The sequence below is a fragment of the Carcharhinus amblyrhynchos genome, chromosome 11 (assembly GCF_965287045.1).
Source record: "Carcharhinus amblyrhynchos chromosome 11, sCarAmb.v2.hapA, whole genome shotgun sequence".
Classification (NCBI taxonomy): Eukaryota; Metazoa; Chordata; class Chondrichthyes; order Carcharhiniformes; family Carcharhinidae; genus Carcharhinus; species Carcharhinus amblyrhynchos.
This window is the reverse complement of record NC_137334.1, coordinates 6,002,981-6,018,923: the sequence shown is the minus strand read 5'-3', so window position 1 is coordinate 6,018,923 and position 15,943 is coordinate 6,002,981. Positions and strand designations below refer to the sequence as shown.

At 47.5% G+C, this 15,943-nt stretch overlaps 1 protein-coding gene across 1 annotated transcript in view; it reads left to right on the top strand.

Annotated features, from left to right (window-relative positions):
• Positions 1 to 15,943, top strand: part of cps1 (carbamoyl-phosphate synthase 1, mitochondrial) — a 100,441-nt gene that overhangs the window by 5,829 nt on the left and 78,669 nt on the right. The window contains 2 exon segments of the mRNA XM_080198494.1: positions 11,106 to 11,215; positions 15,324 to 15,468. Of these exon segments, the coding sequence (XP_080054620.1) occupies positions 11,106 to 11,215; positions 15,324 to 15,468 (255 nt within the window).

Genomic DNA, 15,943 nt, shown 5'->3' with positions numbered 1-15,943 from the left:
CCTTGCCTTAAGTTGATCTTTCTCTACATCCTAGCTATGACTGTAACACTACATTCTACACTCTCTCATTTCCTTCTCTATGAATGGTATGCTCTATATAGCGCACAAGAAACAGTACTTTTCACTGAATGTTAATACATGTGACAATAATAAATCAAACCAAATCAGCTTATCTCAACACTGTACTCCTGCAGCACAGTGGTTAACACTGCACCCTCACAGTACCAGGGACCCGGGTTCAATTCTAACCCCGGGTTCGTGTGGACTCACTTCCAGAGCAGCCTATCACAGGCGCACGCTCAGACCCATGTGAGCCTGAGTGTTGGCAGTTTGTTTTACGCGGGGGAAGGACCATCACGTAGAGTCATACAGCACGCAGACAGGCCCTTTGGCCCAACTTGTCCATGCTGACCAAGGTTCCTAAACTGACCGAGTCCCTCTTTGGCCTATAACCCAATAAGCATACCGTTCATAGAGCAGGAAAGGAGAGTGCAGAATGTAGTGTTACAGTCATAGCTAGGGTGTAGAGAAAGGTTTACCCTATCCATGTACCTTTCCCAATTTCTTTTAAATGTTGTAATTGTACCTGCTTCTGCCGTATCCTCTGGCAGCTCTTCAATAAGCTGATCTTTCTCTACACCCTAGCTATGACTGTAACACTACATCCTGCACTGTCTCATTTCCTTCTCTATGAACGGTATGCTTTGCCTGTATAGCGCAAGGCATAATACTTTTCACTGTATACTAATACACGTGACAATATTAAATCAAATCAAATACACACACCTCTGTGTGAAAAAGCTGCCCCTCAGGTTCCTTTTAAATCTCTCCCCCCTCACTTTAAACCCCCTACCCTGGGGAGAAGACTTTGGCTGTTCATTTTATCTGTGCCCCTCATGATTTTATAAACACCTATAAGGCCACCCCTCATCCTCCTACACTCCAGGGGAAAAAGTCCCAGCCTATCCGACCTCTCCTTATCATTTCAAACCTCCCAGTCTCGGTAACATCACAAGCTCTGTCCATTCCCCTCTAATGGAAAGCTGGGAGCATCCGTAAAATCTTTCCTGCTGGTAAACCCACCGTGCCGTGAGCAAGGCAGTGAGTGAGGTGACCCGAGTGTGTCACTGTGATATTATTGGTTTTTAAGGATGAGATACATTTTTGCTTTCAGACATTGAAATAGAGCTTGGAAACCCTTCCCAAAATGGGAATATGGGCAAACATCTTGTCATGTACTCATGTTTCTTCACACCTGCTTATCCCTGGCGCTGGTTATGAAGAAAGTGAGTTACAGCTACAAGATTCCCAATCTCTGACCTGCTCCAAGTCCAGGACCTGCCATTTAAACACACTGGCTACAGAGGCAGCTCCGAGATTGGGAATCCTGTAGCTGTAACTCACCTTCTGATCCCCAAAGTCTGTCCGCCGTCTACAAGGCACAAGTCAGGAGTGTAACGGAATACTCTCCACTTGCCTGGATGAGTGTAGCTCCAACAAGACTCACGTCTCAACATCACCCAGCACAAAGTAGACTTTTGGATTCGCTTCCCAACCATTACCTTCAACTGTCACTCCCTCCACCATCGATACACAGTGGCAGTGTGTGCCATCTACAAGATGCACTGCAGCAACTCACCAAGGTTCCTTCAACAGCACCTTCCAAACCTGCAAACTGTGCCACCACAAAGGGCAAGGGCAGCAGATACCACCACCTGCAAGTTCCAGTCCAGTCACACATCATCCTGACTTGGAAATCTCTCGCCGTTCCTTCACTGTCACTGAGTCAAAGCTCTGGAGCTGCCTTGCTCACGGCACGGTGGGTCTACCTACACCATGGACTGTGGCACTTCAGGAAGATGGATCCCCACCACCTTCTGAAAGCGATTAATTGCCAAAGATGCCCACATCCCGTGAAAGAATATTTTAGACAAACTGTGATGTGTTTCTCTAATTTTGGCCTCTTGAGCATCCTCGATGTTAGTTGCTCCATTTCTAGTGACCTTCAGATCCCAAGGGTGCTGAGCTCTTTAAACATCTCCACTGTGTACCTCTCCCCTTCTTTAAGGTGATCCTTAGAACCCACCTCTTTGTTGAAACTATTGACTCTTTATCCTGATGTATCTTTATGTGGCTGGGTGTCAAATTTTCTTGGATAATGCTCTAATGAAACATTTTGGGATGTTCATTATCATAGAACCCCTACGGTGCAGAAGAAGGCCATTCGGTCCATCAAGTCTGCACTGAACATAATCCTATCTAAGCCCTATTCCTGTAACTCTAACCTAACCCACACATCTTTGGACATTTTGATCAATGCAAGTTGTTGTGTTGTGAATGGAGTATTGCCTTTGTTTGGACAGCTGGAATATGGGAGGGGTGGGGGGTGGGCGCGGTGGCACAGTGGTTAGCACTGCTGTCTCACAGCTCCAGGGATCCAGGCTTGATTCCAGTATTGGGTCACTGTCTGTGGGGAGTTTGCACATTCTCCCTGTGTCAGCGTGGGTTTTCTCCGGGTACTCTGCTTTCCTCCCACACTTCAAAGATGTGTGAATTAGGTGGATTGGCCATGTTAAATTGCCCCTTAGTGTCAGGGGAACCAGCAGGGCAAATAGCAGGGGTTAAGAAGTTAGGGCCTAGTTGGTTGGTGCAGATTTTTTTGGGCCGAACGGCCTTATTCACACAGTAGGAATTTTATGATTTTATGAATGTGACTGTTTTTATAAAGCTCTGGTCAGACCCCATTTACAACGTTGCGCTCAATTCTGGACGCTACGTTTCAGGAGGGACATATGGCCTTGAAGATGGTGCAGTGCAGGCTCACTAGAATGAGGGGGTCGGAGGGATAGAGCCATTAAGGAAGAGGCACTCACCGATATAGTGGAAGTATTAAATATTTATCTGGCTTCAGCATCTCCCAGAGAGAACAATGTGGTGGACACGGCATGAGAAATATAGATCAAAAAAGCTGTAATAGCATTGAAGATAGAAATAATTGATAAATTAATCAAACGTAGATAGGAAAAGACTCCCGGTCCAGATGGATAGCATCTGTATGTGGTAGAAGAAGTTGGGGAAGAGGCACTATTTTATATATAAATGAAAAGGGATTAAGTTTAAAGTTTATTTATGAGTGTCACAAGTTATTCACACTGCAATGAAGTTAAGACACTTTATATGCTCCGTTTGAGATCAGAACTCCCCACTCACCTGATGAAGGGGCAAACTCCGAAAGCTAGTGGTGTTTGCTACCAACTAAACCTGTTGGACTCTAACCTGGTGTTGTGAGACTTCTTACTGTGTTTACCCCAGTCCAACACCGGCATCTCCACACCATGACTGACCAGAGATATTCAAGATACAATGAGAAGGAAAAGAGTGGCTTTTAATGGGTACTAGGGGATCAAATTAGTGAGACATTAGCGGAGCACAGAAAGTGCAGTGTGGAGCTTAAAAAAGCATTTAGCAAAACAGAGAGGTGATATGAGAAAGCTCTGACTGGTAAAATTAGGGAAAATCCCAAGCTACTCTTTAAGTATATTAATGGGAAGAGGATAACCAGGGGTAGAGTAGGACTCATTAGGGACTAAGGGGAAATCTGTGGATGGAGCCAGAGGGCATCAGTAGAGTGTTGACTAAATACATCACATCTGTCTTCACTCAGGAGAATGAGGATGAAGGTATGGAACTCAGGGAGAGGAACTGCAACATTCATCAGCAAATTGAAAGCAGGGGTGACAGTGTAGGCAAGCTTAAAAAGTGAACAGATCTCCAGGTCTGGCTGAACTCTGTCCCAGGCTCCTGTGAGAAAGGGGGAGGTGTCAGAGGACAGGAGAATGTGGCTAATGTGTCTCCGCTCACTGTTTAAGAAAGATTGTAGAGATAAACCAGGGAACTACAGACCAGTGAGTCTCATGTCAGTGGTAGGGAAACTATTGGAGAAAATTCTGAAGGAGAGCACCTGTCTCCACTTGGAGAGGCACAGCTTGATCGGGGATAGTCAGCATGGCTTTGTCAGAGAGCCGCCATGCCTAACAAACCTGATAGAATTTTTTGGAGTGGAGACCAGATGTGTGGATGAGGGTAGTGCAGTCGATGTAGTGTATATGGATTTCAGCAAAGCCTTTGACAAGGACCCACATGGGAGGTTTATAAAGGTAAATTCACGTGGGATACTGGGTAATTTGATAAAGTGGGTTCAAAATTGATTCAGTTGTAGGAGGCAGAGGGTGTTGACAGAATGCTGCTTTAGTGACTGGAAGCCAGTGTCCAGTGATGGAACCACAGTGTTGGGTCCTCTTTTTATTCATCATTTATATAAACAGCATAGCTGACTATGTTGGGGTGTATTTTGAATAAGTTTGCAGATGACACAAAGATTGGCCGAGGGGGGCAGAGTGTCTTGTGTTACGAGAAGATCTAGGCGGGATGGTGAAATGAGAGAAAAGTGGCAGATGCAATTTAACCCTGAAAAGTGTGAAGGGGTTACTTTGGAAAGAGTAATTTGATTAAAAAAAAGTATTCAATGAATGACATGACAGTAGGGTGTTCTGAGGAACAAAGGGACTTTGGTGGGTTTGTCCACCGACCTCTGAGACGGCAGGGTATGTTTGTGGGGTGGTAAAAATGGCATATGGGACAATTGCCTATACAAAAGCAGGGAAGTCATGTTGGAGATGTATAAAAGTTTGGTGAAGCCACAGATAAGAGTGTTGTGTGCAGTTGTGGTCACCGCATTATAGGAAGGATGTGATTGCACAGGAGGGGGTACATAGGAGATTCACCAGGTTGCTGCCTGGGGTGGAACATTTATGTTATGAAGTGAGGTTGGGTAAGTTTGGGTTGTTTTCTCTGGAGCAGAGAAGACTGAGGGGTGACCTGACCGATGTGTACAAGATTGTGAGAGACATGGACAGGGTGGGTAAGAGATTCCTCTTGGCTGAAGGGTCAGTCACAAAGGGACATAAGTTCAAGGTGAGGGGCAGGAGGTTTAGGGGGGATGTGAGGAAAAACTTTAATACCCAGAGGGTGGTGATGGTTTGGAATGCGCTGCCTGGGAGGGTGGTGATGGTTTGGAATGCGCTGCCTGGGAGGGTGGTGAAGGTGGGATGCCTCACATTCTTTCGATGGGCCAAACGGCCTCCTTCTGCACCGTAGGGATTCGATGATTGTATGAAATAGAATTAGGAGGGCCCAGGTTTCTCACATGTTGTGCAGACTCGATGGGCTGAAGGAACTCTTTGGCACTGTGTGATTCTGAAGCGGAGAGACAGGACAGAGCTAACATTTCAGACCTGGAGGTCTCGTCATCAGGTTGAGTAGCAAGTTTCATAGAATCCCTGCAGTGCGGAAGGAGGCCATTCGGTTCATCGATCCTGCTCCAATAACAATCCCACCCAGGCCCTATCCCCGTAACCCCACTTATTTACCCTGCTAATCCCCAACACAAAGAGGACCATCAACATGAAACAGACTTTGGCCTTCCCAATGGATATTCCTGCTTTCATGGCCAAACTCTCCCGATTGGAACGGGAGCGGAAAAATACCGGCCCCTGAAGCCGTGGGAGAAGTGTTAGGAGGAAGAGCTGATTTATAAGGAGCGATCGCTATCTGACCGGCTGTGATGACCTCACCTCCCTCTTAACCTTCAAGGTGAGAAAAGTGGGTTACAAAAATGTGGAAATTAAATTCAGTTCTGAGTCCCACACTCCAGCAAGGTAAGTATTGGCCTGAGAGGGGGCTGCCAGGCACGTCCGACAGAATTCCACCCGAGCATTATGAAGACAGAAGCCAAGATATAAGCAAAATACTACGGGCAGTCGATGAGGTGGATAAGAGCGGGGTGGCAGAGTGGTTAGCACTGCTGTCTCACAGCGCCAGGGACCCGGGTTCAATTCCCGGCTTGGGTCACTGTGTAGAGTTTGCACATTCTCCCCATGCCTGCGTGGGTTTCCCTCCGGAAGTTCCGGTTTCCTCCCACACTCCAAAGATGTACAGGTTAGGTGGATTGGCCATGGCGAATTGACTCTTCGTGTTGGGAGATTATGAATCTTTTTGCCTCCTTTTTCTCTATGAATCGAGCCCAGAGAGGCTCTCCACTTTGTTTGTGATACAGTGGGTTTGCATTGCTGCCTCAGAGTGCCCAGCTTGGCTCACTGTCTGTGCGGAGTCTCCTCCGGGTGCTCCGGTTTCCTCCCACAGTCTGAAAGACGTGCTGGTTAGGTGCATTGACCCGAACAGGCGCCGGACTGTGGTGACGAGGGGAATTTCACAGTGACTTCATTGCACTGTTAATATAAGCCTTACTTGTGACTAAGAAATAAGCTTTAGGAATTGGCTGTAAGGGAACACTGCTTTATTGCACAAAATGAAAATAAACATGTCCCAACCAGGACAGTGGACCCTCTCGGGGTCCTGCTTTATACCGGGCTCGGTATACCAGCTCCACCTGGGGAGTTAATTATCAATCCTCAGGGAGCTCATATTCAGCGAGTCCTACAGGGAATCCAATCGGTGATTCCCCATGCAAGTCCGGGGGCGGGGTGGGGGGTTATCACAAATTCCGAAGAGGGAGCTGGGAATTCCTGTTTGAAGGTGGCAGGGTATTTCAAAAGAATAATTACCAATGCACATGGCATCTTGGACTTCATAAAGGCAGGTGCCACCTTTAAAGAGTTTCCTGATCTGTTTAATACACAGTTCGTCCCACCCCCACACTGGGGACCCCTTTCCCCACAAACATCAGGGTGACCATCCTCCCCATCTATTAAGTATCATGGCCACTCTCCCCTTGCTCAGCCATTTCACCCCCTACCCCCCTTGCAGACATTGGGGGCAGTCCCCCCTTCCTCACCCTCCCATAAAGGGACCCGCCCATCTCAATGGAGGAGGGTTACCCCTCCTGCCAGAGCCCCCTTGACACTGCCAAGATGTCCAGCAGTGCCCCTTGCACTGCCAAGATGCTAGAGGGCAGTATACCCAACCTTGCCCCTCAACTTGTGGAGCAATACAGTGACTCAGAGGTTAGCATTGCTGCCTCACAGTGCCAGGGACCCGGGTTCGATTCCCAGCTTGGCTCACTGTCTGTGTGGAGTTTGCACATTCTCCCCGTTTCTGCGTGGGTTTCCTCCGGGTACTCCGGTTTCCTCCCACAGTCTAAAAGATGTATGGGTTGGGTGAAGTGGTCATGCTAAACTGCCCCTCAGTGTCAGGGGGAGTAGCAGGGTAAATACGTTGGGGTGTGGAGATAGGGCCTGGAGGGGATTGTTGTCAGTTCAGATTCGATGGGCTGAATGGCCTCCTTCTTCACTGTAAGGATTTGATGGTCTATGATCCTGTGATCTATGACCTTCTAACCCCTGGGGTCAGAGGGCACCTGTGTAACCACCACTCCAACCCCCCCAACCGCTGGTTCAAATCCCCGTTCCTGACGAGGCCATTATGGGATTTGCGTCTGTGATGAACCAGGCGGGGGTGGGGTTAGATCGCAGCCACCACGCCCTGTTCTGGACAGCACGTTGTAGAAAGGATGTGAGGGTCTTCGGAAAGCAGCAGTAGGGATTTGCCAGCATGGTCCCGGGAATGAGGAATTACAGCAGCAATGTTAGGTTGGAGAAGCTGGGGTTGTTGGGAGATTGGTGGTGTATAAGATTATGACAGGGTTCGATGAGATAAACAAGGAAAAGCTGTTCCTGTTAAATGGTGATATGTGGACCAGGTTTGATTTGATTTGATTTATTATTGTCACATGTATTGGTATTCAGTGAAAAGTATTGTTTCTTGTGCGCTACACAGACAAAGCATACCGTACATAGAGAAGGAAAGGAGAGAGTGCGGAATGTAGTGTTACAGTCATAGCGAGGGTGTAGAGAAAGATCAGCTTAGTGCGAGGTAGGTCCATTCAGAAGTCTGACGGCAGCAGGGAAGAAGCTGTTCTTCAGTCAGTTGGTACGTGACCTCAGACTTTTCCCCGATGAAAGAAAAGGTGGAAGAGAGAATGTCCAGGTTGCGTGGGGTCCTTAATTACTCTGGCTGCTTTGCCGAGGCAGCGGGAAGTGTGGACAGTGTCAGTGGGCTGATTTTAAGGTTTTGGCCACAATGCAGTGTGTAGAAGTGCCTTTCCAACCAGCGAGTAACAGTGATCTGGAATGAGCTGATTACCAGGGTATTGGAACTGAGTCCACGATCAATACTGCCAAAGGAAAATTGGATGGATGCTTGAGAAAAATGAACGTTTGGGAGTATGGAGATGGATCAAGTGAAAGGGACTGATTAGTTTAACTCTACAGAGAGCAAGCACAGACACTGGGTGAATGGCCTCCCAGTGCTATAATGACTCAATGACAAAAAAAGGCATGAGAATGTTAGACAAACAGCGGGAGAAACATTTTGGAAAAAGATGAGGGCTAATGTGAAAGGGAACTCCAGCTTATTTTATATAAATATCAGTATTTTACCATCCTAACATGAAAGGAAACAATGCTGGATCGAGATCGAGCATGTTTCTTAGGGAGATCATTTAGGAAATAATGATCATAATATCATAGAGTTTGGAGTAGTTGTGGAAAAGGGTGAGGGTAAATTTGAAGAGGACGTATTCCAGTGAGTTGAATGGAAATCTGCCCAGCGTCTGAAGATGTAGGTTAGATGGATTGGCCGTGGTCAAAATTTATTTATTAGTGTCACAAGTAGGCTTACATTAACACTGCAATGAAGTTACTGTGAAAATCCCTGAGTCGCCACACTTTGGCGCCTGTTCGGGTACACTGAGGGAGAATTTAGCACGGCCAATGTATCTAACCAGCACGTCTTTTGGACAGTGGGGGGGGAGCTGGAGCACCCGAAGGAAACCCATGCAGACACCGGGAGAACGTGCAAACTCCACACAAACAGAGATCCAAACCGGGAATCGAACCGGGGTTCCTGGCGCTGTGAGGCAGCAGTGCTAACCACTGTGCTGCCTCATTGTACTGCCCTGTAAGTGGGTTGTAGGTATAGGATAGGAAGAGGGCCTGGGTAAGATATTGTGTCAGAGTTGGTGCAGACTTGATGGGCAGACTGGCCTCCTTCTGTTCTGTAGGGATTTTATGATTTCCAGGTGAATCACAGATTGGGAGTATATGATCGAGGGGGAACGTTGAAAGAGGAGTGAGTTTGGGTACAGAGCAAAGAAATAAGGCTGGAGCACCTTGGACGACTAATGACACAAAGACGAAAAGGAACCTTTATAATAAATGTCTGTTTTGGACCATAACCAAGTGTAGAACTCCTGGAACTGGAAAGACAAATCAGAGAGGCTCAGTGAGAATAGAACAGTAAGGAATTCAAAAATCCCCTCTACTTGTTTAAATTGATGAAGGATGGTCGGGTTTGAGGATATTTTCTTGTAAGGGCAGAGAGCAATGGCGAGTACTTTGCATCTTCCAAAGAAAAGAATGCTGCGATGTTATAGTCGGGGAGTGGTGGTATAGATGTTGAATCGGATAAAAATAGATAAAGAGGAGCTATTTAAAAATATTGACTGCTCTCAAAATGGTCACCTCTTCCCAATGGAATGCACACTCTTGGGTTGTTGAAGGAAGTAAGGGAGTGTTTAAGTTTAAATTTTGAGTTTATTTATTAGTAGGTTTACATTAACACTGCAATGAAGTTACTGTGAAAATCCTCTAGTTGTCACACTCCAGCTCCTGTTCGATTCCCGGCTTGAGTGACTGTCTGTCTGTGTGGAGTTTGCACATTCTCCCCGTGTCTGTGTGGGTTTCCTCTGGGTGCTCCGATTTCCTCCCACAGTCTGAAAGATGTGCTGGTTAGGGTACATTGGCCATGCTAAATTCACCCTCAGTGTACCCCAACAAGTGCCAAGGTGTGGCAACTAGTGGCAACTAGGGCGGCACGGTAGCACAGTGGTTAGCACTGCTGCTTCACAGCTCCAGGGCCCTGGGTTCGATTCCCGGCTCGGGTCACTGTCTGTGTGGAGTTTGCACATTCTCCTCGTGTCTGTGTGGGTTTCCTCTGGATGCTCCGGTTTCCTCCCACAGTCCAAAGATGTGCGGGTTAGGTTGATTGGCCGTGCTAAGAAATTGCCCCTTAATGCGTAGGCTTGTGGGATTAGTGGGTATGACATGTAGGGATATGTGGGTGGGGCCTGGGTGGGATCGTGTTCAGTGCAGACTCGATGGGCCGAAGGGCCTCTTTCTGCACTGTAGGGTTCTATGTGGTTTCACAGTAGCTTCATTGCAGTGTTAACGTAAGCCTATTTGTGACACTAATAAATAAACTTTAAACTTGATGTTTATATACCAGCAGTTTTTAACAGGTTCAGTGTACAGGAATCAATGTGGGTGCATTGGTCCATTTGCAATGGGCTAAACCAGCCAGGAACCAAACCTGCCATCAACAAGTGTTCCTTGGCACTACACTAGGTGATATCCATAGAATCCCTATAGTACAGAAAGAGGCCATTCAGCCCATCGTGTCTGCACCAACTCTCTTAAAGAGCATCTTACCTAAACCCATCCCCAGACCTAATGGGGAGGCAGTGGCATAGTGGGATTGTCGCTGGGCTAGTAATGAAGAGACCCAGGGCAATGGCCTGGGGACCCAGGTTCAAATCCCACCAGAGAAAATAGTAAGATTTGAAATCATTAAAAATCTGGATTTAAGAATCTGCTGATAACCATGAAACCACTGTTCATGTTCTAAAAAACCCACCTGGTTCACTAACGTCCTTTAGGGAGGGAAATCTGCTGTCCTTATCTGGTCTGGTCTACATGTGACTCCAGAGCCACAGCAATGTGGTTGATTCTAAAATACCCTCGGGGTGGGCAATAAATACCTGCCCAGACAGTGACACCCACTTCCCATAATAAAAAAACTCAACCCCGCTAATTCCCCGAACCTACACAGCTTTAGGCATTGAGAAACAGTTTTAGCACGGCCAATCCATCTAACCTGCACATCTTTGGACTGTAGGAGGAAACCGGAGCACCCGGCGGAAACCCACGCAGACACGGGGGGAATGTGCAGACTCCGCACAGACCCTAGACTGGTGGTATCTTGTCCCGTACATTATGCACAGACTAACCGAGATGTTTGACTTCCCGCAGGCACAGACGGCACAGGTGATCCTTGACGATGGAACGAAAATGAAAGGAGTGTCGTTTGGGTATCCTCGATCAACTGCAGGGGAGGTGGTATTCAACACGGGATTGGTTGGGTGAGTGCAGTGCACTAGGCTTCTGCTTTCTCAGTCCGAGAATGATCTTTTCTGCCACTTGCTTTTAACGTAACGGGACAGTTTGTGTTTTACGTTTCATTTCCCTGCCCGAGGCACGTGGTGGCTTTTCCCGGATTGCAAAGCTGGAACAGGCTGAGTGGTAAATCACAGCCTGGCTGACAGTACGGGCTCCCCCGCTGGCAGGTTTTAATTGAAGGGCTGCTCTGTGACGTGACCTGCAGATACAGAGTTATAATCGAAGGTTACTCTTTCACTGGGGACCTTGGGTGGGGAGAACAATAGTTGTGTTCTATGTTTATCTGTTAAAACCAGCTCCCTAATCTAGATATAACCACAGAATCCCTACGGTGCAGAAAGAGGCCATTCAGCCCATCGAGTCTGCACCAACCTCCTGAAAGAGTTCCCACCCAGGTCCCCCCCTCTCTCTCCCCAATCCCCATAACCCCACACATTTACCATGGCCTGACCTGCACATCTTTGGACTGTGGGATGAAACCGGAGCACCCACAGGAAAAGGCGATGAGCCTTCCGTCAGTGGTAGGGAAATTATTGGAGAGGATTCTTTGAGACAGGATTTATTCCCACTTGGGAATAAGTGGATGTATTAGTGAGAGGCAACATGGTTTTGTGAAGGGGAGGTCGTGTCTCACTAACTGAATCGAGTTTTTTGAGGAAGTGACAAAGATGATTGATGAGGGTAGGGCAGTGGATGTTGTCTACATGGACTTCAGTAAGGCCTTTGACAAGGTCCCTCATGGCAGACTGGTGCAGAAGGTGAAGGTGCATGGGATCAGAGGTGAACTGGCAAAGTGGATACAAAACTGGGTCAGTCAAAGAAGACAGAGGGTAGCAGTGGAAGGGTGTGTTTCTGAATGGAGAGCTGTGATAAGTGGGATCGGTGCTGGGACCTTTGCTGTTTGTAATATATACAAATAATTTGGAGGAAAATGTAACTGGATTGATAAGTAAGTCTGCAGATGCCACAAAGATTGGTGGATTTGCAGATAGCGATGAGGTCTATCAGAGGATACAGCAGGATATAGATCGGTTGGAGACTTAGGCAGAGAGATGGCAGATGGAGTTTAATCTGGACAAATGTGTGGTAATACATTTTGGAAGGTTTAATACAGATAGGAAATATACAGTAAATGGCAGAACCCTTAAGAGTATTGACAGGCAAAGGGATCTGGGTGCACAGGTACACAGGTCACTGAAAGTGTCAATGCCAGTGGAGAAGGTAGTTAAGAAGGCATACGGCATGCTTGCCTTCATTGGCCAGGGTATTGAATTTAAAAATTGGCAAATCATGTTGCAGCTTTATAGAACCTTAGTTAGGCCACACTTGGAACTTAGTGTTCAATTCTGGTCATCACACTACCAGGATGTAGAAGCTTTGGAGAGGGTACAGAAAAGATTTACCAGGATGTTGCCTGGTATGGAGAGCTTTAGGTATGAGGAGAGGTTGGAGAAACTTGGTTTGTTCTCACTGGAGCGACAGATGTTGAGGGGCGACTTGATAGAAGTCTACAAGATTATGAGAGGCATGGACAGAGTGGATAATCAGAAGCTTTTTCCCAGGGTGGAAGAGTTAATTACTAGGGGACACAGGTTTAAGGTGTGAGAGGTAAGGTTTAAAGGAGATGTACGAGGCAGATTTTTTACACAGAGGGTGGTGGATGCCTGGAACTTGTTGCTGGGGGAGGGGATGCAGTGGGAGCAGATATGGTAGTGAGTTTTAAGGTGCATCATGACAAATATATGAATAGGATGGGAAGAGAGGGATATGGTAGGGTAGGGGGCTTTAGTTAAGTCGGGCAGCCTGGTTGGTGCAGGCTTCGAGGGCCAAAGGGCCTGTTCCTGTGCTATAATTTCCTTTGTTCTTTGAAACCCAGGCGAATGTATATCCTTCATAGTGGCCACCCCCGATTGGTCTTTAAATGAGACCTAACCATCTTCAGAAAGAATCACGCTCTCGGTGCAGTTCTCGCTGACCATTCTACCACACGGATACTGGCAGAGCCCCCTCTCTCACTAGTTCCAGATGGCATGCGTGTCTGCTCTGATCTGTTGCTTCAACATGATATCTTTGGACGTTGTCAATTAATTTCTGTGGAGATGAGCTTAATGATGCCTCCAGTTATGGCACGAAGTTGGTCATTTCTTTTGGAGGCTGCAGGGGACAATATGGGAAGTAATAAAATGTCCCATTTCATCCGAGGGTTGGTTCCTGTGTATGTTGGGGCTGTGTAGCTCCTGCTGTACCTGAACTGGGCTCGAAATGCAAATTCTTACAATTGGGAGTCCTCCTAATCCAATTCTATAAAGAGGACATTTTTTTTGTATCCACGGGATATCAGAGTCTCTGGCAAGATCAACATTTATTGTCCATCCTTAGTTGTCCTTGTGAAGGTGATGGTGAGTTGCCTTTTGGAACCACTGCAGCTCAAGTTCACAAGAACATTCCCAGGAGTGAAAGCTTTGTCATGTGAGGGGTTGTTGAGGAGCCTGGGTTTAAACTCCATGGAGTTTAGAAGGACGAGGCAGGGGTCTAATTGAAACTTACAGAGTACTGAGAGAGCCTGGATAGAGTGGACGTGGAGAGGAGGTTTCCACCAGTGGGAGAGACTGGAACTTGAAGGCACAAATTCAGAGTGAAGGAACCCTCCAGTTAAACTGAGAGGGGGAGGAATTTTGTCAGCCAGCGGGTGGTTAATTTGTGGAACTGACTGTCACAGAGGTGTGGTGACCAGGTCACTAAGTATCTTTAAGACGGAGATAGATTCTTGGTCAAAACAGGATCGAGGGTTACGGGGAGAAGGCAGGAGATAAGAATCATATCAGCCATGACTGAATGGGCCGAATGGCCTAATTCTGCTCTTATATTTAGTGGTCTTATTGAGCCTGTACTGGCAGCAATCCCACCCTAGTTCCATAACCCCATATACGTACCCTGCTAATCCCCCGAAACTAGGGTCAATTCAGCACGGCCAAACAACCTAACCCGTCTTTGTGGGAGAAAACCGGAGCGCCCGAAGGAAACCCCCGCAGACACGAGGAGAATGTGCAAACTCCACACAGGCAGCCACCCAAGCCCGGAGTCGAACCCGGGTCCCTGACACTGTGAGGCATCCGTGCTAACCACTGTGCCACCGTGCTGCCACCATTGTGCCATCCACTTCTGAGCTTACATTGGAGGGAGAATCATTGGTGAGGTAGTTGTAGGCGGTTGGGTCGAGGACACGGCCCTGAGGAACTCTCGTGGTCATGTCCTGAAACTGAGAAGTCAAGCCCATCTTCCATTGTGCCGGTCTGACTTCAACCAATGGGGAATTTCCCCCCCGATTCCTTTGGCTTGGTGCCCTGGTTGTGTGAACTGTCTGGATGTTGCTGGAATTCAGTGACGGTGCCTCTCCCCCAGCCAGTGAGGAGACATTGTGCAAGCTTAGGTTGGACATCAGCCTACTCGAGATCTCCCACAGCAACACCATTGAGATTCGAAGCTCCCAGGATGGACGCAAACACAGGCCCTGTCACCACATTGTCAAACAGAGCGAAAAGGGGAGGCGATGGCCTCACGGTATTATCGCTAGACTATTAATTCAGAAACCCAGCTAATATTCTGGGGACCCGGGTTCGAATCCTGCCACGGCAGATGGTGGAATTTGAACTCAATAAAAAAATTCTGGAATTAAGAATCTACTGGTGATTAGTGAACCAGTTGGGTTTTTCCAACAATGGTTTCACAATGTCCTTTAGGAAAGGAAATCTGCCATTCCTACCTACATGTGACTCCAGAGCTGTGTGGTTGACTCTCAGCTGCCCTCCAAGGGCAGCTAGGGATGGGCAATAAATGCTGGCCAACCAGCAGCGCCCCACGTCCCTCGAATGAATAAAAAAAATTGGCGCATTCCTCAAAATGGGAAGGAATGTTTTTATTATAAGAAGGTGAAACCCAATTCTTTCATTCCCCACAAACAGGTACATGGATTTTCAGTTTATTGTGTGCCAATATTAACGTCACTTTGTAAGAATTGCAATGAGTGAAGGTACTTGCAAAGATTTCTCCTGTTTTTCTTTAATATTCTAGTTACCCTGAGACACTAACAGACCCAAGCTACAGAGGGCAAATCCTGGCTCTCACATCTCCCATGGCAGGAAATTACGGGGTGCCAGACACAAAGAAATTGGACGAGTTGGGCTTAATGAAATATGTTGAGTCGGAATTTATCCAGGTAATGTTTGTTAGCCGTGAACGGGTACTTGGTAAGTGGGCAGGCGTCTGATCGGATTCAATTATTCGCTGCTGAGAGAAAAACCTGCTACACAAAACGGTGACTGAGGTTAGAGTCAAAGTTTGAGAAGAGTGGAGATAGAGAAACCGTGCCGACTGGATGTGGGATTGTCCATTCTGAACCAAAGTTTGTTGGTGGGAGGCTGAGTGTTTTCCGCTTGGTTGGAGGATGGTTTCACTGCTCAGACGGATTTGTGCTGAGAAGTTGCCCTCCCTGCCGTTACCTCACGGGGTTGGAGATCCAGGTGCCATACTTGAAGGGTATCTGGATAGCCTCCCTCCCTCCTTCTCCCCCTCCCTTCTCCCTCTCCCTCCCTCCCTCCCTCCCTCCCTCCCTTCTCCCTCCCTCCCTCTCTCCCTCCCTCTCTCCCTCCCTCCCTCCCTCTCTCCCTCCCTCCCTCCCTCCCTCCCTCCCT